General features: G+C 36.0%; 1 protein-coding gene across 5 annotated transcripts in view; it reads left to right on the top strand.

Annotated features, from left to right (window-relative positions):
- The window catches only part of ROCK1 (Rho associated coiled-coil containing protein kinase 1), a 140,444-nt gene that overhangs the window by 95,240 nt on the left and 21,138 nt on the right, over positions 1–24,066 (top strand). For all 5 annotated transcript variants that reach the window (XM_026496062.4, XM_026496063.4, XM_026496064.4 and 2 more), the window contains 7 exons: positions 4,248–4,354; positions 5,548–5,698; positions 10,790–10,950; positions 12,095–12,279; positions 14,025–14,094; positions 16,242–16,336; positions 23,070–23,235. In XM_026496062.4, the coding sequence (XP_026351847.1) occupies positions 4,248–4,354; positions 5,548–5,698; positions 10,790–10,950; positions 12,095–12,279; positions 14,025–14,094; positions 16,242–16,336; positions 23,070–23,235 (935 nt within the window). The remainder of the gene's footprint in view (positions 1–4,247; positions 4,355–5,547; positions 5,699–10,789; positions 10,951–12,094; positions 12,280–14,024; positions 14,095–16,241; positions 16,337–23,069; positions 23,236–24,066) is intronic.

A 24,066-nucleotide genomic window follows, 5' to 3' on the forward strand; every position in this document is an offset into this window, starting at 1 on the left:
TTATAATGACCCCCTGGGTACTCAGCTCCAGCTTCAGTAATCATCTGACAGCCAGTCTTGTTTTGTTTATACCCCAGACCTCTGACACTGAATTATTTTGAAGCAAATCTCAGACATTACTTTGTTTAGTTTATAAATATTTCAGTATCTCTTAAGGATTCCTTAAAAAAAAAAATAACCACAGTATAATAAAACCTGGAAAAAAGATGGCAGTATTGTAACATACGTAGTCAGTGCTCACATTCCTCCAGCAGTCCCATAATCTGGTGCTGTTCTTGTATTTATTTTGTTTGAATTTGAATCCTATCAAGGTCTGCACGTTGCATTCCATTAATGTGTCCCTTAGCTTTCTTTTATATAGGTTTCCCCTCCCTTTTTTATTCTTTGTAGTTTGTTGCTTTTTTTTTTTTTTTTAATTAGGGTTTCTTTGTTCTATTGAACATCTCCTTGTGAATTGTGCTAATTCCATCTACTGGAATGTTGCTCTGTCCCTTCTATTACTTTAAGCTGGGACTTCTGGAGACTTGATCTATTTCAGGTAGGGCTTTGGCAAGAATACTTGTAAGCAGTATTATTTAGGCACCAGGAGGCAGATGAGGTCTGGTTGTCTTGTTTTGTGATGTTAGTAGCCATTAATGATTGTTGCCTAGATCCTGTGTCTATTTAAGAGTTTTCAACTGTGATGATCTATTTTTATCATTCCTCATTCATTTGTTACCTGGAATACTGCTATAAAGATAAGCATTTCTCATCATTTATATAATTACATAGAGGCACAGCTTATAAAAGAAAGGTTAAATATTTGATTCTTTCCTTTTAGCAAAGAATCCTCCATCCTTCAGAGATGACCAGTGACATTTTTTAATATATTTATGAACTCCTGGATTTTAATATATTTGATATATGTTAGTCCATTGCAATACTTTTATTGATGCTCATTTGAGGCTAGTGATTTCTTGTTTTTGAACTTTTTATGAATAGAATTGTGCAGTAAACACTCCTTTGTGTCTGGTTTGATTACCCTTATGTTTATGAGATCTATCTATATTGTGTGTAGGCAATAGTTTGTTCTTCTTGCTGTGTGGTATTCCATTTATTATGTATGACCACTGCAGTTTATCATTCATTCTGTGGTAAAACGTGTATACGGTAATTCTTTCCATTTGGGGGCTATTATGAATAGCGTTTGTAGGAATTTTCTTGTACATGTTTTTTGGTAATCATACCTGTACATTTTGTTGGTACACACTTAGGAGTGGCAGAGCCATAGAATATGTTTAGCTTTAGTATATATATCCCAAGTATAGACATACTATGTTTTATTGCACTTTGCTTTATAACGCTTCAGTAATACTGCATTTTTTATAAATTGAACATTTAAGGCAGCCCTGCATTGACCAAGTGTTTAACACTATTTTCCAACAACATTTGTTCATCTATGTCACATTTTGGTAATTCTTGCAATATTTCAGACTTTTTCATTATTATTTATTATAGTGATCTCTGATCGTTGATCTTTGGTGTTACTGTTGTAATTGTTTTGGGGTGCTGTGAACCACACCCATAAAAACCACAGACTTAATTGATGAATGTTATGTGTGTTCTGACTGCTCCACCTGCCAGCCTTTCTCCTATCTCTCTCTCCTTGGGCCTCTGTTCTTTGAGACACACCAATATTGAAATGAGGCCAATTAACAATTACCAACAGTGACTGCTTAAGTATTCAAGGGAAAGGAAGAGTTGCATGTCTCTCACTTTAACTCAAGAGCTAGAAATGATTAAGCTTAGTGAAGAGGGCTTGTTGAAAGCCATGATGGGCTGAAAGCTAGGCCTCTGTGCCAAACAGTAAGCCACGTTGTGAATGCAAAGGAAAAGATCTTGAAGGAAATTGAACTTTTCATGTTTATTGGCAGTTCGTGATGTGCTTGTTCAAGTCTTTTGCCTCTTTTTTTTTTTTTTTGGATAGTTTGCCTTTTTCTTATTGGTTTGTGTGAGCACTAGGTATTAGTCCTCTATCAAAATACATGTATCACAGTTGTTTTCTCCCTCTCTCTGTTTTGCCTTTTCACTTTTAAATGCTGTCTACTTATGAACAGGAGGTCTCACTTTTGTTATTTTTAATGTAGTCCAATCGATACTTTTTCTTTTATTGTGGCCTATTGAATTGTTTGATTGGATCATGAAGGTGTTCCCTGTTCTCTTCTAGAAGCTTTAATGTTTTAATCAGTTTGGGTTGTGATACCTGATATTTTGGTTCTTATTCCTTTCAGAATATTTTTATAAATTTTTGTATATGAGGGTTCTTTTTTTTTTTTTAAGATTTTATTTATTTATTTGACAGTGAGAGAAACAACCAGCAAGAGAGGGAACACAAGCAGGGGGAGTGGGAGAGGAAGAAGCAGGCTCCCAGCGGAGCAGGGAGCCGGATGCAGGGCTTGATCCCAGGACCTTGGGATCACGCCCTGAGTCTAAGGCAGACACTTAATGACTGAGTGACCCAGGCGCCCCTGTATATGAGGGTTTTTGTTTTTATGTATTATACAAACAAGTTATATTTTCTTAGCATGTTTTTTAAAATATAATAAATGAAGGAACTATATTTTATTTAATATATCTTTCATAGACTTATTAGGATTCTATATAGAATTCAACGCCTATATTTTCCTTACTTTTTCTTCTTAGGAGCTGGTTTATATAATCTTATTCTACATGAAAAATTCAGTTTTACCTGAATTTATTATCTTTGTACAGCTATTTAAAGCCTATTATTTATTTTAAATATCGAAAGAAGCATTTTTTTGCTAGTACTTGAGCATAATGCCAGTACTGTCTGTAAATTTATGTGTAAATAAATTTGTTTCATTGCTCTCTGGATCCTAGAACTAGCCCAGCAAAGCATTATTGGGTCCCAAAGATGTAATATTCATTTGTTCATTAAAGAACTAATTCAGAAACACTAAAATATTATGGAAGCAGGTAGAGTACATTGAAATCTTGGGCACGTCCAGCAAGTTAAACACTGAACTTTGAGAAGTACAGAAATTTTCCTGGTTTTTTGGGTGCTTTATCCATTTCCCTCTTGAATTCTAGGTTGCTTTGAATCACAGAATAAGAAAATAGGTTCTTACTTACAATATAATTATATTCATTTATATTAGATTCTGTGTTTATGTATTATATTTGTGTTTGCTAAATGCTTATGCTTTAAAAGCGTATGAGACCTCAAGCATGTTCTAACGAAGAAAGTTACTAAATATATGAGTTGCTACCATTGCATGGCATGAACCTGAGGTGGTAGGTTAAAACTAAGCTTTGTTAGAGCACTTGAATTCCTTAAATCTCAGTTTCCTATAAAAACAGAGTATGGCTTCATTGAAGAGTAATTAAAGGCTTTTCAGAATGTCTGCACATAAAAAATACTGAAATACTTGCCTTAATTAACTAAAGGATCTTAGTCTTTTTTTTTTTTTAATATTTTATTTATTTGTCAGAGAGAGAGCGTGCGCACAAGCAGGGGGAGCGGCAGGCAGAGGGAGAAGCAGGCTCTCCACTGAGCAAGGAGCTCAATGTGGGACTCGATCCCAGGACCCTGGGATCATGACCTGAGCTGAAAGCAGATGCTTAACTGACTGAGCCACGGAGGCGTCCCTAAAGGGTCTTACTCTTAATATGGTGGAAAAGAACACTTAATAAGGACTCATATCTGATTTCTGGACCGAGCTCAGACTCCATCTCTTTGACCATTTGTGAAATGAGGAATATGTACTGGATGATTTCCAATTAGCATTAACATTTTTATTACTGCATATTGTAGTCATTGTGTATATTACCAAGAAAACATCAAATAAATTATAAATAAAATTTAATATTTTGATAATTAAAATTTAATAATAATTTATAATTTAATAAATTCTACCTAATCAGGAAATTTAAAACTTTTTGTCTTTTTTTTTTTAAAAGATTTTACTTATTTATTTATTTGAGAGAGAGAGAGATAGGGAGTGTGCATGAGTGGGGGAGAGGGGCAGAGGGAGAGAATCTCAAGCAGACTCCCTGCCAAGTGTGGAGCCCATCTGGGGGCTCGACCCTGAGATCACGACCTGAGCCAAAACCAGGGGTCCAGTGCTTAACCAACTGAGCCACCCAAGCGCCCCTAAAACTTTTTTAACTTAATGATCATGCTGAAAAAGATAAACAGACTTTTCTTTTGATGACTTTGTGACTTAAACTTTCTTCTCACTTGATAGCTCGAATTACATCTTTACAAGAGGAGGTGAAGCATCTCAAACATAATCTTGAAAGAGTGGAAGGAGAAAGAAAAGAAGCTCAAGACATGCTTAATCACTCAGAAAAGGTAAACGATTTAACATGTACCAATTATGAGATACTGTGTATGGCTATCAAATATTATAATGTATTTTTATAAAATAGCATTCATTCCTAATGTTTATATACTTGCATTTCTAAAAGTTTTTATGGTTGGTGGTGGTTTTGTGGGGGTATATGTGTGTCTTACTTAGTGCTTTTTATTGTGTTTGTTTTTAACCTTGAAGGGTACTATAGATATTTGATACTATCTGATCATCACAGATTACTTTGGTTTGGAAATATCTTTTCATGTAGAATTTTTTCCCCCATGTTTTTGTACTTGGGTAAGATGAAGGTGCTGAACCTTACTAGCTTTATGAAAAAGGAAAACAAAGGATAGGTGTATGGTAGACCATGTATGCCTTTTCCATTTTATGGGTGAAAGTTAGCAAAGTAGAAAAGAGCATATATGTTTGGCCTTTGCATATAGTTTTCTCACTAATCAGAAATGTCGTTGGTTACGCTCTGTCCTTACCTTGCTAAGAAAAGGATTAAATAGGTAACACGCAGATCTAGCTCTCATGTTTTCAATTCCTCCCTGAAATATAGGTTTACTAGCTCCTCAGATAAATGATCAGAAAATGCACCACTAATTTTGTCCTTTGGACGTGTTTTGTGATAATCAGAGTAATATGTCTAAGCCTGATGTAAATGTGGTTGTAGGATGAAAGATGGAAGAATAGAAGATTCACCCAAACAGAAATGGAATACATTTTGACTTGTCCTTTTGTCAAGGCAATGTAAATCTGGGTGTGGATTTAATTTAATTGTGAGTTATTGTAAATTAATGTAGGTTTAAATCTAAATTTTAAATTTTTTAAAAGTGGCAGCAGATATTTTTTTAATGAACCAAAGAATTGTCCTGTTAATTTCTGATCCTAGCAGTGAGCCCTCTTGAATATAACCACCACCACAACCCTTTGGGGGTGGGGGTGTGGTATTTTGCTTTTAATGTATGTGCTTATTATGATTTTTAAAGTAAGATATTATAAATAATAGGAAATACAAAAAAGTATGAAAAATAAAATTATGTCCTAAATAAAAGTATTTAAGTAAATATGGTGTCACATTTCAGGTCCATGTAATTCATATATTATCTCTTATAGAATATTAAATAATGTAAGATTTAATAATGTGTCTTTTGCATAGTGTATTACATAACTCATTTTTATTTTACAGGAAAAAAATAATTTAGAGATAGATTTGAACTATAAGCTTAAATCATTACAACAACGTTTAGAACAAGAGGTAAATGAACATAAAGTAACCAAAGCTCGTTTAACTGACAAACATCAATCTATTGAAGAGGCAAAGTCTGTTGCAATGTGTGGTAAGTGTCAGTTTTAATATTTTCTACATGATTAGTTTTTAAATAATGCCTACCCCAAAAAAATTATCTAAAATTTCATTTTATAATAATATAAACTTAAAAATTATAAATTGTGATCTAGTAAAAAGATACTTCTCTTTTTTTCTCTTTTGATACCTTCTTTTTTTTTTTTTTTTTTAAGATTTATTTATTTATTTTGGGGGGGGTGCAGAGAGCGAGAGAGAGTCTTGGGGAAACTTCCAGCTGAGCATGAGACCTAATCTTACAACCCTGAGATCATGACCTGAGCCAAAATCAAGAGTTGGGACACCCAACCTGAGCCACCCAGGTGCCCCAATACCTTCCATTTTATTAAATTTCACCTTCTATTTCCCTCACTCTGTTACCCTCCACTTCCTTTAAATGTCAGTGGAATCTCTCTTTGGTCCCAATTTTTTTAGCCCTTTCCTTTATTTTCTTCCCGATCCATTCTGGAACTCATTGTCTTTTAGTTCATCGGTTTTTTGCTTTGTACCCTCAATTTTCTAATTCCTTTATATTTCCACTGTACTGGGTATGCCCCTAACCACAACCTTAGATTCACACCAACCAACCACTTTCTTCATTTCAAGTAGTTCTTTAGATGGGGCTTAGCCCCATGCATTGTCTCAACTTCAGTTGAGCTGTCAGTTTTTAATACATCACTCACTGTCCTTCTCTCAGAACTTTTATTTCTGTTCTCAGACTTCTATGCCATTTCTTTATCACTCCACTTTTAGATGAACTTTTCTCCTATTTCAAAAAGAAATAATGAAAGCGTAGCTGTGAACTCCTCAAAGTCATTTTCTCTTAATCAGCCTATCCTACTTCTTTACTCATGTTCATTGTCTTTCCTCTCTTCTTAGAAGATACTGTTCCTCCTCTCGTTCTGGCCAACATGTGCTAACTCTGCTCAGATCTAGTCTCTTCTTGTCTCATCTTCTCTCTTTGTCTCCTCTTTATCCTTAACCTTTCACCTCCACTGAATTCTTCCTTGCTTTTTTTTGTTGTTGTTGTTAGATTTTATTTATTTATTTGAGATAGAGTGAGAGAGCATGAGCAGTGGGGAGGGGCAGAAGGAGAGGGAGAAGCAGGCTCTCCACTGAGCAGGGAGCCTGCCTCGGGGCTCAATCCCAGGACCCTGGGATCATGACCTGAGCCCAAGGCAGACACTTAACCAACTGAGCCACCCAGGTGCCCCTGAATCTTTCCTTTTTGTGAACATGTGTAAGTCTCTTCCATTTAAAAAGAAAACAGAGGGTGGGCACCTGGGTGGCTCAGCTGGTTAAGTGTCTGCCTTGGGCTCAGGTAGTGATTCCAGGGTCCTGGGATCGAGCCCTGTGTCGGGCTCCCTGCTCAGCAGGTAGTCTGTTGCTTCTCTCCTTCTGCCCCTCTCCCGCTTGTGCTCTTGCTCACTCTCTCCTTTCTCAAATAAATAAATAAAATCTTAAAAAAAAAAAAAAGAGAGCGATAAAGGGGTAGTACATGATCCTTACTAACTGCCACTGTTTTATTCCATCCCTTTAGAGCCAGACTTTTAAAAAGAGGAATTTTCCTTTTTTCACCTTGTACTTCTTCATAACCTGCTACAATCTATAAGTGTCACTTGACACTTTAAATTCAGTTCTTTCGAGGGACATCTGGGTGGCTCAGTTAAGTGTCTGACTCTTGATTTAGGCTCGGGTCATGACCTCAGGGTCATGAGATTGAGCCCCATGTCCCCACAAAGGCTCTGCGCTCAGCGGAGAGTATGCTTGAGATTCTCTCCCTCAGATGTTCCTCCCTGCCCCTGTTTGCAAACCCTTTCTCTCTCTCAAAATAAAATCTTTTTAAAACACATTAAATTCAGTGCATTCAAGGGAAAACTTATGATTTTATCTGTTAAACCTGCTCTGATCTCTTACTCTCATGATACTAGTTAATGGCTATATAATTTTTAGGAGCCCAGGCTTGGAATCAAACAAATCTGTTTTGCCTCTTAGCTAGTCTGTGACTATTAAAAAGATATTAAGAGAACAAATGCATGTAAAGTGCCCGTACATAGAAAGCTTTCAATAAATGGGAGACTCCTGGGTGACTCAGTTGGTTAAGCATCTGACTGATTCATGATTTCAGCTCAGGTCATGATCTCAGGGTCCTGGGATCAAGCCCTGCATCAGGCTCTGTGTTCAGCGGGCAGTCTGCTCGAGGATTTCTCTCTCTCCCTCTTCCCCATCCCCTCCTCCCACTTGCACACATTCTCTCTTTCAAATAAATAAATAGAAAAAAAGAGAAAAAAAGAAAGCTTTCAGTAAATGGGAAATATTGTTATGGTTAAAGGTGGTGATAGTCAACATCCAGGAACCCAAGCCAGAAATCTGGGAATCATTCAGCTTTTGCTTCCAAATGATATATATAATATATTCCTCTTTTCCTTTTCTCTTTTAAGTTCATGGTGATGTTATCACTTTGCTCGACTATTGCAGTAAAGTTTTAATTACTGTGCCAGGAATTATTCTACTCATCAATCTATTGTTCCCACTTAGGCCAGAGTGATCTTTTTGAATTTTAAACCTTACTGTGCTAGTCATTCTTAAAATCCTCTTATTTTTTTCATAGTTCGCAAGATATATGTCAAACTCCTCATGACATAAAGAATCTTTGAGTTAGCACTTAACCTGTCTTTTTAGTCTTACTGCTCTGCACTTTCTTATGTGTATCTCGCAATTCAGCCATATTAAACTACTTTTATTTCTTTCACATGTTAATTATTGACTGTCTACTATAGGCCAGGCATGCCTGGGAATATATACCACAGAATAAGACTTACAAGAACCCTACCTCTTAGAGATTATATTCTGATGGTGTAGATAAACAAAAAAAAGCAAATAAATGAAAATAGGTACAGATCGTAATCCTTAATATGAAGAAAATACCATGTGATAGTTTCTAGGAATTGCTATGTTAAATGGGGTTCAAAGGAAAGGCCTCTCTGAACTAATAATATTTGAATCAAAATGAACCATCCATTGAAAGAGCAGGAGGAAGTATATTCCAGGCCGAAGAGATGTTAAGTTCAATACTCTTATTCTAAGAATAGTGGATAGCCATTGTAGTGTTTTGAGCTGTGCTGGAATGTGTAATTTATGTTTTTAAAAGACCACTCCTACTACTGTGCGGAAAATGCTTTTGAGAGAGAGAATAGTTTATTTATTTTTTTTAAGATTTTATTCATTTATTTGACAGAGAGACAGCGAGAGAGGGAACACAGGCAGGGGGAGTGGGAGAGGAAGAAGCAGGCTCCCAGCAGAGGAGCCTGATGTGGGGCTCGATCCCAGGACTCTGGGATCACACCCTGATCTAAAGGCAGATGCTTAACGACTAAGCCACCCAGGCGCCCCAAGAGAACAGTTTAAAAAGGGAGATCAACTAGAAGGCTGTAGTCTGTAGGCACTGGTGGTAGTAGAGCTAGAAAGAAATGAAGATACAGAAGGCAAGAGTTGGTAAGGAATTGGATGGAAAGAGGAAAAAGAAGGAATCAAAAAAGACTCAGGCTTTTTAACAGCTGGATAGATGTTAATATGTTTTGACATTGAGATGACTGAGGAAGGGTTTGGGAGGGGAGGAAATAAAGTTGTCTATTTAGATATGTTAGCTTTGAAAAGCATATTAGATATGTAGGTGGAGATGTCAAATAGTCCGTTATATAAGCCTGGAGCTCAGAGGAGAGGTATCATCAGTTCAGGAGTCATACACATAGAGCTATATGCAGAACCTGTGGAGATCAGCTAAGGGAAGAATAAGGGCAGAATAGAAGAGGAATCATAAGGAGCCCTTAGGTAGTCTAACTTTCGGAGGTCAGATAGAAGAGGAAAAACCAGCAAAGGAAACCAAGAAAGAACAGCCAAAGGGGTCACAGGAATGCCAAAAGAGTTACGGTATTAGAACTCAAAGAGTATTGGGAAAAAATGAGAAAGTTGTTCGATATATTGAATTCTGTTAAGGTCAGTAGAGATGAAGACATGAACGCTGTGTGTCCTGTGCATTTTGCAAGATGGACGTTATCATACAAAGCAGTTTTGGTGGAATGCTGGAGATAGAAGCCAAAATGGAAAGTAATAAACATATAGTCGATGAGGCACTGGAGACAATAAATGTAGAATGCTCTTTCAGAAGTTTGCGAACAGATGGATGGTATCTGAGAAGGCATATGAGATCAGTAAAGGATATTTTAGGAGGGGAGAAAATAAATTGGACTATTATTTTGATGGGAGTGATTCATTTGGGAGCAGGAAATTGTTGAGGCAGAGAAGAGATTAAATAATTGAAGAAACAAAGTCCAGGACAGAAATGGATGGGTCTATGTTTGATTAGAGACGGGAATTAAGAGGCGATGATTATCGGTGTGGCTAAGTTGTAGGTTTGGGGGGAAAGGTGAGGAAGTTCTACTCTAATGGTTTCTATTTTGTCACCTAGAGGGCAGTCTCTGAGAATGGGAAAGCAGACTCATTAAGTTTGAGTCATTTGGCGCAACTTACTAGTTGTAAGACCTTGGTAAAGTTAACCTCTCAGAACCTTTGTTACCATATCTCAAAAAAGGAGATTCCCTGTATACTAGTATCTTTTGCTAATGACTAAAGTATTATACTACCATAGAATCTTGTTTATCTGAGATGCACAGATTAGAATTCCTATCAGCCTTAAGTCCACTGTTCTGGAATAATGCAAGGTATAGATTAATAACCACAGCCTTACTTTTCTGCTTTTATCTGAACTACCCCCATTTTTTTTTATTCACTTTTTTCCCAGCTATATTTTCACCTTCTAGTCTGAAAATGGTACTGAATAATCAGTCTCTCATATCATTGGGCATGGGCTGGATTTAGAAGGCTTTATTACTTTATTATATTTTATAACTCCCTTCCTTTGGAGATCCTACTATACAAACAATTCAGATAACATTAGGACTTCTATAGCGAGTAGCTCTATTAGAATCCCAGGATAAAAACAGTAGGGATTTTTGGCACCAATTTGTCTTATACAGCCCATGAAAATGAAAGTATGTACTTTTGTAACTTTTTCTTTCCCCCACAGAAATGGAAAAAAAGCTGAAGGAAGAGAGAGAAGCTCGAGAGAAGGCTGAAAATAGAGTTGTTCAGATTGAGAAGCAGTGTTCAATGCTAGATGTTGATCTGAAACAGTCTCAGCAGAAGCTTGAGCATTTGACTGAAAATAAAGAAAGGATGGAGGATGAAGTAAGAAAAATAATACTGGTTTTGTTCATCTTATAAAAGAGAAAAAATCATAAGTTATGACTGAAAAGTCATTCTCTGTAATTTAAACAACATGGAGGAGATGTGAATAAAATAACCTGTACGTATATGTGTTCACTGCCGTAAGGTCACCACTATACCCTTACCTCGTAGGATTTTCATCTACAAATTGTTAGTGAACATTCACACTATAGGGTCCATGCTGTTTTGCACTACGACAGCACAACTCTGTAGAAGTGTTATAGCACCTCCCCTGAAGAATCTGACCATCTCCTTTTTTTCCCTTAAGATTTTATTGATTTATTCTGAGAGAGAGAGAGAGACAGCGCGCGAGCAGAGGGGTGGGGAAGGGTCAGAAGGAGAGGGAGCAGGGAGAAGCTCCCTGCCCCGTGGAGAGCCCAATGCAGGACTCGGTCCCAGGACCCTGGGATCATGACCTGAGCTGAAGGCAGATGCTTAACCAACTGAACCACCCAGGTGCCCATGACCATCTGCTTTTTAAAAAAACAAAAACAACCTTTATTGTAAAGTTACCCAGTAATCCCAAAGAAGAGCAGTTGCTCTTAGATTTCAAGAAAAGTGTTAAACCAGAGTCTTGACTGGTTTAGATTGATAGAAAGCACAGGGTACACTTTTAGAAAGCAGTAAATAAAAAGATTAAATGATATTGTATCCTTATGGTTTATTATATGTATTTTAGAAATCACTTACAAGATTTAAAATAATCAATTCACATATATAAGTTAGAGAAGGGAGAGAGAGAAGACCAGAATAATCAGGAAAGACTTCTTAAAGGAGGGATGAGATATTACTGTTATTTAAAGGTCAAGTAAGACTTCAAAGATTAATAGAAGGACAAAAAAGGGCTTGATATAACCAGAGAAGAAAAGACATATTGAGTAGTCATGGGAAACTTGGGGACCAAAGTGTTGATGGTCTTTTAAACTTAAAATGGGAGGCTATAGGTGAAAATACTGTTTTAGAAAATAAAATTACGTCTCTCCCTTTGCCTTTCCTCTCCCCGCCACCCCCATTTTCTCTCTCTGTCTCCTAAGTAAGTCTTAATAAATAAATAAATTAATTAAATAGTGAGATTTAAGATCCCAATTATTTTTCTCATTCATAGGTTAAGAATCTATCCCTTCAACTGGAGCAGGAATCAAACAAGCGACTGTTGTTACAGAATGAATTGAAGACTCAGGCATTTGAAGCAGACAATTTAAAAGGTCTAGAAAAGCAGATGAAACAAGAAATAAATACTTTATTGGAAGCAAAGAGATTATTAGAATTTGAATTAGCTCAGCTTACAAAGTAAGTCTCAAAAATAACATTTTTCTTTTTTGTGTTCTGTATTTGCTTATGTTTGATATTTTATGTGTCTAGAAATAATGTATTTGGAGTTTGTGAAAGGAAGACTTTAGAAAAATTCGTTTAGAAGTGAAAGAATTTACTTGCAAAGGTTTGCAAGAGAGCCTTAGTAAATAAAAAGAGATCTTTAAAAGGAGAAAAAAGATTATCAAGGCTACTTACTAACCTTACCATAAAACTGAAAGCTACAGTTTTGTCATATGGTTTTCATACCCACAAGTCGTGTTTCTTCACACTGCAATTACAAAAGTCAGGGATAGGATTCAGTACCTTACGGGAAATGTTCAGTGTTTCTTTATTTTAGAAACTAGAGTTAGATATGATGACCCTGTATTTGTCTTATTGTTCCTTTGGTTCATCTCAGAACGCAAAGTACCTTTTTTCTTCTACTCTGAGATGATGTGTTTGCTAACTTGAAGTGGAGACAAACCAAGGTGTCGTTATTGCTTTCAGAATTTGTATAAAGACATGCTTCAGAAATTTAATGTCAAAAATGAGTGTATCTTATGCCAAGTCATGGGTTTTTATTTCTTCTAGGTGTCTGTTACAGTATCTTCATTGGCCACCTTCCTTTACAATATAGTAATTCTTGAATAAGATTGTTGGTTTTTGTTTTGTTGGATTTATATTGGCAAATTCTTTTCCCCCTTTTAGAGCCATCATTTTCACATAATGTGTTTTATAGTTTTCTTCTCCCAAGATAACTTTTACTCAGCATTCAGTGAACATTTATTATGTCCTTTTATCAATCATATGTCTTGGTAGATGCTGAAAATACCAAGCTATTACTATCTAATATGAAAACCTAGCAGATGCAGACAGAATTGTTTGTCCTTGAAAGTGTATGTCTGTGGGTTCCATTGTCAGATAATAGATGACTGTCTTATCTGTTTCTATGTGAATTGTGTTCATGTGTGTATTATTTATATGTGGATGTGTCTGTGTTCCTCTTCCTTTGTCAGTTATTGTTCTTTCCTCCTTTCTTGTCCTTGCCTGGTTTTTTATTTCCAGCCCCACACCTATGCTTTATGTATAGTATTATACATTGTGTATAGTATTTTATATATATATATATATATATAGTATAGCATGTATAATATTCTTAATATTTATTAAATATTTTCATGTTCCCTTTTTTAATTTGCTTACTTTACTACATAAGACACTTAAAATGTATCCCTAAAGGACACCTGAGTGACTCAGTCGAGTAAACTTCTGTCTTCGACTCAGGTCACGATCCCAGCATTCTGGGATCGAGTCCTGCATCCGGCTCCTTGCTCAGTGGGGAGCCTGCTTCTCCCTCTGCCTGCAGCTCCCCCTGCTTGTGCTCTCTCTTTTTGACAAATAAATAAATAAATAAAATCTTCAAAAGAATAAAATAAAATAAAAATAAAATGTATTCTAAGAATGCTTTTCTCTATTAAAATTTACCAAAAAAGTATCATTTTTATTTTTGCAACTTGGATTAATTCACAATTAATATTCTCCTGAAAGTCACCTTCAGTAGAAAACAGTTCCCTTTACTTTCACAGTATCATTTTATAAGGAGCAAAATGGAATCAGACAGCATGACCTGATCAAATATAATAATTAAAGTAATACCTTTTTGTTTTTAGCAACTTTAATAAAGAATAATATAAAGTCTAGTGTAAATAGCATTCATTAACTGTTTTCTCTTTTACCTGAAGACAGTATAGAGGAAATGAAGGACAGATGCGGGAGCTACAAGATCAGCTTGAAGCTGAGCAGTATTTCTCGGTAAGAATCATTTTTAACACTTGGCTTAAAACAAGGTATTAAGATTTTTAATGTGAACCGTGACTTTTTTCCAGTGACCGTGAAGTGGTTTTCTCCCCCTTTTCATATACCCATCTCTACATTTCATTTCTGAATCTGAGTTCATGGTCTGTGTAAGTTGTAAAGAAATGACCGTTTTTGTGAAATATTTCTAGAATTGCCATCAAACCAAAGCTATATGTAAGACTTCGTTAAGGGTTTTGTTTGCCTGGTAGCAAGCTTGGGTGGTTGGAGTGCCAGTATTTTCATGCTTGGTTCATGTATGCACATTACATTTGTAGGTATAACTGCATACAGTTATAGGTATAGTTAATGCTCAAAAGTTTTGGTCTTGTTTTAGCTCTCTGTATGCACTTCATGCATCTATTTTGCTCTTTTCTCCATAGATGTCATTCTGACTCTTACTGGCTGCAGGCAAGGTTATTTTCACTACTACTTTAACGTCTATAGCCAGTGCTTTGAGATTTTATTGAAGCCTCTGCATTTTTTGTTTCTTTTGATTGCCAAGTTTGTACTCCACCATTTCAACTTAACATTTACCTAGCTTCTCCGTTACTGTTAACACTGGCAGCCTCTTTTCCTGCAAGTCTTAGTGCAGTTAAATGAGAGAGTTTGAGTTGTGCTGATGAACATGCCCTGGAAACCAAGTGAACAGTATTGGAAATGATGATTTCTTTAATAAAGAATCTGAACACTAGTAGAGCTCTACAGAACTTTCACATGTTCAGAGTTTTATGCTGTACTCTGCTCATCTCCTAATAAACATAGTGACTTTCTATTTTTTGCCTATTTCTTTTTTGGCTTGTTAGACTATTACTGAAATATGTTTTTAAATTTTAAAAAATTTGGTATTGTTGAAAAATCTTTCCCTGGGTAGAGATTAACCTTAATTATTCAAAGTATGTAGTACTGACTTCTGCGGAGTGGTCTACAATATCATGCACACTTTCTTGTCCATGTACTTTCACAGAGTAATCATCTGGTACCTCTTTTATTTACATTCCTATTGAAATATTTGTATTTTTCCTCCAGAGAAGTGCTGTTTCTTAGAGGGATAAGTAAGTTTACAGTATAAAAGTAATTCTCCACAGCTGTTTGCTGGTCCTTACTATTTTTTTTCCTTATCTTTTATATGAAAAAGGATAGTTTACAAAAAAGACTGTGAAACTGGAAGTTTACTGTGTAATCACAGCACCTGAACACAATATAGGTCTAGTGCTTACTCGTATCTGTTAAATATTTGTTGATGGAGTTGGCAAAAGCCAAATGAATTTTGTTAAGAACCATTGTTCTATGATAAATATATATTATTTGTGTGTTAACAGAATGTTTAATGAATCTCGTTTGTGGTATTTTACTCACGTCTCTCAACCACCTACTCAGTCCCACCTACCCAAAAAGAGAAGTGGTTTTTCTAACATTATTCACTTTAAGAATTGATCTAACATTTAAATGAATAGTGCTTGCTAAGTTTCTTTATAATGTTTTCCAAATCAATATAATATTTAATGTTCTTGAGATGTAATTTCTGCATAATTACTCATAGCCATTTAAAGTGTATGTGTTGATAAGTTTTGACAAATGTGTATACTGTGTGACCACCACCACAATGAACATACAAAACCTTTCCTTCACCATAAATTCCCAGTGGCCCTTTGTAGTCCATCTCCCCACTTACCTCTGTTTGCAGGTAACCACTGATTTTGCTTTCTGTCACTATTGATTATTTTCACCTGTTCCAGAATTGCACGTACATGGAATCATGCAGTATATACTCTTTAGCACCTGGGGTTTTTTTTACTCAGCAAAAAAATTTTTTAGGTGTATCATGTCGTTTGTATCAGTAGTTCATTCCTTTTTATTGTTCAGTATGGATACTCCACAATTTTTAAAATTCATCTGTTGATGAACCTCTGGTGGTTTACAATTTGGAAGAAAACTACAATGAAAATTCATGTATAAGATTTTGTGTGGATATATGCTTGCATTTGTCTTGGGTAAATACTTGGGAGTCGAGTTGTTAGATTGTATGTTGTTTAACTTTATAAGAAACTACCAGACTTTTTAAACTCATTAACACTTATTTCTTCTAATCACTTATTTTGCAGACACTTTATAAAACCCAGGTAAAGGAACTTAAGGAAGAAATTGAAGAAAAAAACAGAGAATATTTAAAGAAAATACAAGAGTTACAAAGTGAAAAGTATGTTCATCCATTTTTCTTTAGAACAAGAATCACTGTTGCATCATAGCATTCTTTAAGTTTAAAAATAGAGAGTAGATGTGCCATTATTCAGTTGTGCTATTATTCAGTATAGCAAATAATATTAGGCTAATTCAGAACAAATCAAACTATATTTAGACCAATTTTTCTCTTTGTGGTGAAAAAATCATACCTAAACGCTATGGCAGTTGTACAGGTTCACTAAACTGTGACATTAAACTGTTTTCAGGAGTCTCTCAATCCTTAAACATCTATTTGTATATAAATAGTTCATGCTGTACTTGCAAGTCATCATTTTATGCTAGGTAAAGGTATTTAGGGTCTCCCTCTTAGTATTATTAGGCAGGTTAAGTTCCATTTCATGTCTGCTTAGCACCTTAGAGGAAGACCTAAAGCTATTTAAGTGTAACAACTGCTTATAGCTAGGTGGAACAGACACTAGAACTAGTTTTCTGACATTTTTATATTCTCTTTCCATATAGAAATTTTAAAAATTTAACCATTTTATTGCTGAAACAAAGAAATACATTAAATATTATAACATGCACAGTTTTATGAATTATATAACAAATATCATTATAATTACCACCCATGAAAGAGACAGAACCTTGCTATCCACTTTAAAAGCCCACCGTATTCCCCCTCCGGATTATGCCTTCTTCCCTTCCCACCACTAAATAATCACTGTCCTGACACTTATTTGTTAATGGAACTGGATCATTTTTCCTGTATAGTTTTCCTCAGTGGTACTGATTTTATTGATTTCATTTCCACAGTTGAACATTTTTGTCCTGTGTTTCCTGCAAATCTGTAGTTAAATCTAGAACTGTGCTGTCCAATATGGTAGTCCCTGGTCTTATGTAGCCATTTAAATTTAAACTTTTAATTCATTTAAAGGAAGTTTAAAAATTAGTTTTTCAGGTGTACTAGCCACATTTCAGGTGCTCAACAGTCACGTTTGGCTGGTGTCTATCATATTTGACAACACAGGTATACAGAACATTTCCATCCTCATAGAAAGCTTTTTTGGACATCCCTAATTGGGAGTCTTAGTCATATTCAAATCTGATTTATAGAGGGGTGAAGACTACCTCATACATAACTTTGTACTGTCTGTTGCTTCTTTGTTAGCAACCATGGACACTCAGTGCTTAGATCTTTAATATATTTAATGGAGTCTTAGGTAGGAGCAAAGGTGCATTTCCTGATTAGTCTCTGTGACAGTGGTAGACCCCTATTGTACTCTTTTGGCTATCATTTGTATGGTGTCTGCAGTGTAATATGCAATCCCATGTTGTGTGCATTCACTGTGAAGAGGGCACCCAATCGTCTACATACTATATTGTTCCATAGGGTTGATATGTTTGCCCTTGTTTGATCTATTTAAAAGAAACATACTGATTACCTCTACTGTGCTAAGTACTGTGCTTTATGCTGGTGATATAATTATTAGTGAGTTATGGTTCTTACCCTCAAGTACTTCAGAATCTAGTCAGGAGACAAATACAATTAAGGTAGGTGTCTATGACAAAGTGCTAGGGATTGAGAAGGTGGTGTCTTAGAAAACTTCATTCTTTAGAGTGGAGAATGGATTGGAGGCAAAACTGGTGGATACAGAAAGTTGAATTATGTAGCCTTTGGAAAATCTAAATGTAAAATTAGAGTGGAAGTTGACAGTAAAAGGAGAGGCAAGTACATGGGAAAAATAGGAAGTAGAAGCAGTAGGACTTGCAGATTTGAGAGTGTGAGGATAAAAGTTGGGGAAAGGGGCGCCTGGGTGGCACAGCGGTTAAGCGTCTGCCTTCGGCTCAGGGCGTGATTCCAGCGTTATGGGATCGAGCCCCACATCAGGCTCCTCTGCTATGAGCCTGCTTCTTCCTCTCGCACTCCCCCTGCTTGTGTTCCCTCTCGCTAGCTGTCTCTATCTCTGTCAAATAAATAAATAAAATCTTTAAAAAAAAAAAAAAAAAGTTGGGGAAAATTTCAGGTGGGTTCTCAAGTTTCTGACCAGGGCAGTTGGGTTGATGGTATCACTGGTCCCTGAGTTAAGGATTGCCAAGTTTGTGAAATGAGGGAAGACAAGATTTTTTCCATTTCAGACATACTGAATTTGCGGCGCCTATGGGTTGTCCAAAGAGAAATGGTTCCGAAATTGCTTCAAAGCCCCAAGAAAAGATAAGGACTTGAAGCTGATTGGACAGTCATTGTATACTGAAACAGAGATAGATGAGATTTATTAAGGTGATTGTGTATATTAAAGTTTATAAACTCATGAACCTATGGTACCATACATTTAACTAATTTGAAGCTAGTTGGGTATGTTCATTGTGTGAGTTGTGAGTATTATAACAAACTGAGGAATTCATGTCACTTCTAACCACTTGCTGCCACATGGTAACACTGATCCAGTATTTCAAGATCTGGTTCTTCAAGAGAAGCCAGAAATCTGAATTTTTTGTAAAATGTTGGCCCAGATTTATTTTAATTGTATGTCTGGAGGGAGATAGAGGAACACTTACGTGGACTCATTTGACCCTCTCAGGTAACAAGTTGTAACCCCTAGTGTAGGATGAGAAGACGTAAAGGCCGACAATAGACTAGTAGCACCTATACTTCTAAAGAAAGGGCAGAGGAAGGGAAGGTAAGAAGTCACCAGTAATATAAGGAGAAAAGCAGAGTAAGATCACAAAAGCTAGGGGAATAGACTACTACAAAGAAGACAAAGTGATTTAAAGTGCCCATACTCAAAAAGGTCAAGTAAAAAATAAATTGTCCATTATATTTAAGGTTATTAGTTCTTGTTGAGAGCAGTTCCTAAATGGTAATGAGAATGGATACTAAAGTGAAACGAGACATGAATGGTAAGGGTAGAAGTGGAGACCTAGTGTAGACAGTAGCCACATTTACCTCCTTGCAGTTCAACAAACTAGTCCGTTACTCTCCTGCCTCTGGGCTTCTGGACTTGCTCTCCCCCCTTCTGGAACATTTTCCTCTGAGTATCCACATGGCATGCTCGCTCCTTCACTCTCTTCAGGTCTAGGTCTAAATGTCATCTCAGAGGGGCCTTCCCTGAATATCCTTCTTAAAATTGTGCAAACACTCCCCACCCCATTACCTTGCTGCCCAGTTTAGTATTTCCTTACCTGTTTAATTTTTCTCTGTAGCACTTATCCCTTCCCAATATATTATAGAGTTTACTGACTTATTTTACTTACTATTTTCCTTGCTAGAACTTAAGCTCAGTGAAGGAAGGAATTTTTAAATGTTTTGTCCTTAACTCTGTTTCACTGCTGTATGTGTAGCACCTGGAATTGTACCTAGAACATACTAGATGGTCAGTAAATATTTGTTAAATTAGAAAATTCAAGAAATGTGGTCGTTGAAGCAAGGGGATAGAGCAGTAGCTAGAGGAGAAGTTGAAAGAGAGCCATTTCTTTTTAAAGATAGCAGAAATTTGAGCATATTTAAATGAGACATGGGAAGGAAATCAAAGTGGGAAAAGTTGCACATTTATTCATTGATTGAAACAAAATTTCTGAGCACTTTTTATGTGCTGGAGACTTCTCGGCATTTGGAATACAGCAGTGAACAAGAACAAAGCTCCTGCTTATAATCTTATAACCTAGAAGAAAAAGGAGTGGTTGATAAATTGATTTCGCTAAGGAGACAGGAGAATAAAGGTGACAGATTGGTCTTGGGCATTAGTAAAGACAGGTCTTTTATTTATGGAGAGCTGTGAAGGAAGTCTGGATGGTTATAGTTGCAGACAGTTTTACCCTGAACCATCTCATTGTTTCTTGCTTTCTCTTACACAGTTGCGTAGCCAGGGTTCGAACTATAATTTGGGATAAATAGGTTCTCTGGTATTTTAATATATAACTTAAATACATTTATCTGACCTTGATACAAAGCAGTAAGCCCAGGTAAGAATAATCTATCAGTCTGAAGCCTTGTGTTATAATAGTTCAGAACTACCCCTAGGATTATAGACTTAGCATTGGCAGTACTTCCTATCTTTTCCTAACGTACTAACTTCCCTACACTTTGAGATAACTCTTTCATATCTTCTCCTTTCTCCTCAGATCTCAGCAACCTGTCCTCATCCTCACACTCAACAAATGGCCTTGCATCCTAGAATTAGAGAATTTCTACTCTGTCCCACCCTCACAGCTACTAACCTATCTGCCTCTGTACCTATAAATCCTGCCTTCCTTCTGATTGATGTAAATGAACAAAATGTGCTTTTAACCACCTCGGTCCCATCCCTTTCTTCCTACTTAAGAATATGACTCCAGGAATCCTGACCTTTCCTACGTCCATTTTTTCCTTTGTATAGTCGTTCTTGTTGTTATCTAAACATACAGGTAAACATCTTTGTAAAAAATAACCATCTGTTAAGTGCATTTTACTTCCAGCTACCATCCTATTTTTCTGCTTCCTTTTGTGGCAAACTTCTTTGAAAGGTGACATACCATTTATATTCAGGTCCTCTTCTCCCTTTCTCTCTCTAGCTCATTCCAGACTTTTGCACTCATCACACTACCAAAATAACCCTTCTCAAGGTTACTGATGACTTCCTAATAGTTAAAGACAGTAGTCAGTTCTTAGTCCTTAACCTTATTTAACAGTAGCAGTTGACATAGTTGATTACTTTCTCTTGATAAAATTTCTTCACTTGGCTTCTGTGACACCACATGGTATTTTTTCTTATTGAACTGGCTACTCTTAACCTCCTTTGCTCCTTTGTCCCTTCCCCTCTCTGAGACCTTTAAAGTTTGGAGGACCCAAGGGATCACTCTTTCCTTGTTCTCATCCAGCCTTATGGCTTTAAATAGTATCAGTGTACAAGCACATTCTCCCCTGAATTTCAGACTTGTATGTCCAGCTGTCTGTATGACTCCACTTGAGTGTTTAATAAGCATCTCATTTTTAACATGTCAGAAAAGATTCCTGATTCCCTTACCTTGCCAACCTGCTTCTCCCTATTTTCCCCATTTCGATATTAGCAATTCTGTTATTTCCAGTTGTTTAAATAAAAAACCTTGAAATTATCCTAGGCTGCTTTTTTTCTTATACTCTGTATGCAGTCCATTAATAAATCTTCCTGGCTGTAATTTAAAAGTATATCCAGTATGGTGACTAACATAATATAATAAAAAAAATTATTAAATTTAAAAAAAAGTATATCCAGAATCTGACCAGTTCTCACCACTGGTACCATTTCCCAGCCTGATCCATACTGCCATCATCTCCAATTTTGGTACTTTCATTAGCCTCCTAGTTGATATCCTTGCTTCTGCCATTGTCCCCCAGCAGTATGATCTTAATACCGCAGCCAGAATGATCTTTTTAAAACAATACTCAGAGTAAAAGCCAAAGTTCCCTATACTGTCTTAGAAAACATTACAAGGTCTATTCTCTCTCCCCACTTCTCTTAATACATTTCTCACAACTTTCCTTCATCTCTCACTTCACTCACATTAGCTTCTTTCAGACCAAACTTAGGGCATTTGTTATTAGATGTTTCTTCCACCTTAACACTGTATTTTCCAATAACCTGCATAACTCACTCCCTTACTTCCTTCATATCTCTTCTCACATGTCTTCTTAGCAGAGAGGCCTCCTTGATCACCCTATATAACATATCACATTCACAGCCTCTTCTACCTTTTTTGTTTTATTGTGTTCTCTGTGGCATTGCTATATATTACTTGTTCATTTTTTAAATTGCCTGTTTTACCCCACTAATATATGCTTCCTCAGGGCAGAGACTTTGTTACTACTATATGTCTTAATTTAGACAATGGTGTTTGGCACATAGTAAACATTTAGGTAAATTTTTTTGGACAAATGAATGAATATCCTTTTTTTTTTTCTTTTTTGTATTTAGTATATGTCCCCTCCTTAGGCCTGAGACAGAAAATTCATTTGTATTATTTCCTTAGTAAAAAATAGATGGAAGTCATTCATTTATTCACTTAGCAAACGTTTATTGAGCACCTACCATATACAGGGGAGATGCAGTTATGACTCAGATAGTTTATTGAACAGAAGTCCTTTAGGAAGAGCAAGCAAACTGGAATGATGTGGTCCTGGTCTGAATGTCAGTTCCAAAAAGCTTTAAAGTATAATTCCCAAGGAGCATTCCTAGAATAGTGTATAGTGGTTTACAAATATATTTATAAGTTGTGATGATCTCATAACATTTCGGAACTGAAAAGGACCTCAAAAATCATTTAGTTTAACTCTCTCATTTACAGATTTGATTAAATTGAGCTGTAGGAAATGTAAGAAATTTGCCCAATGTCCTTACCCAATAGTGAAGAACAGGGATAAGGGTCAAGGTCTGGCCTCCTGGTTTACAAGCCTATTACTTTTCCTGTGTCCCATGCTACCTTCCATTCTAAATCCACAACAAGTTCCTTTTCAAAAGGAGACTGCTTGCCATTGCTTTACCACCTTTTCTTAGTTAAGCACAACAGCAGGTATGGGATTAAAGAGTTCTTTACTTTTATAGTTTTTCAGAGTATTAGAGGGTAAATTTATTACTTTTATAAGAATTTTTGCATTGGATTTGAATAATGGATTTTATTTTAAGCAATAAAATACTTAATTCTTATTGTTTAATTATAGTTGTCTTCTTAAGCATATCATTAAGTTGGAAGAATAACTGAATTTCTTTATATCCGTTTCTCTTACAAATCCGTTGCAGAGAAACTCTTGCTACTCAGTTGGATCTAGCAGAAACAAAAGCTGAGTCTGAGCAATTGGCTCGAGGGCTTCTGGAAGAACAGTATTTTGAATTAAGCCAAGAAAGCAAGAAAGCTGCTTCCAGAAATAGGCAAGAGATTACAGATAAAGATCATACTGTTAGTCGGGTAAGTTTTATGACTGAAACTTACCTAAATCAAAATAGGTCACATCTTAAAAGTGTTAGGGTGAGTATGTGTGCATATGTATTTACTTTGACTTTACTTAAACACAGTGTTCAGTCTGTACTTAATGTATAAAATAGTTTATATAATCCAAAACCATTGTTAATGACTGAAATTCTTATTCAGTGTAATGTTTTTTCTTTCTGGCTATAGATCTTAATATATTTTATGTGAAAAAAATGCTTGAGTTAAATTCATTTGTTGTATTATCTTAATACATTGCAACTGACTTTGTGGCCAGAATTCTATAAAACTCAGAGAAACTGTTTTGAGATGAGGAATTCTTTATGGATATCTACAAATTAATTCTAGAAAACCAGTACTACAGTTACCTATTCCTGAAATTTATACTATTGCCTATATAGATCATGGGGATTGAAAGGGAAGATAGATTTTTCTTTTGAAGTTACAATCAGGTGCTTTGGTATAAGTAGTCCTGGGTTTGAATCTTAGCTTTGCCTCTAAGAAGTTATGTGGTCTTGGCAATTCACGTTACTTCCTTAGCCTCAGATTCTCCGTCTGTAAAACAGAAGTAATACCACAGTGCCTCGCTGGCTCAGTCAATACAGCATGTGACTCTTGATTTTGGGGTTGTGAGTGTGAGTCCCACGTTGGGGGTAGAGTTTATTTAAAAAAAAGAAAGAAAGAAATAATACCTATTCCACAAGATTCTTATGAAGGTTGAATGAAATATATTTGAATTTAAGTATATCCACATGTGTTAAACCAGTAACCAGGCATTTTTATATATATAAAGCAGTGTAAGACTAGCAA

Source organism: Ursus arctos, unplaced genomic scaffold (assembly GCF_023065955.2).
Source record: "Ursus arctos isolate Adak ecotype North America unplaced genomic scaffold, UrsArc2.0 scaffold_17, whole genome shotgun sequence".
In the NCBI taxonomy this organism is placed as follows: domain Eukaryota; kingdom Metazoa; phylum Chordata; class Mammalia; order Carnivora; family Ursidae; genus Ursus; species Ursus arctos.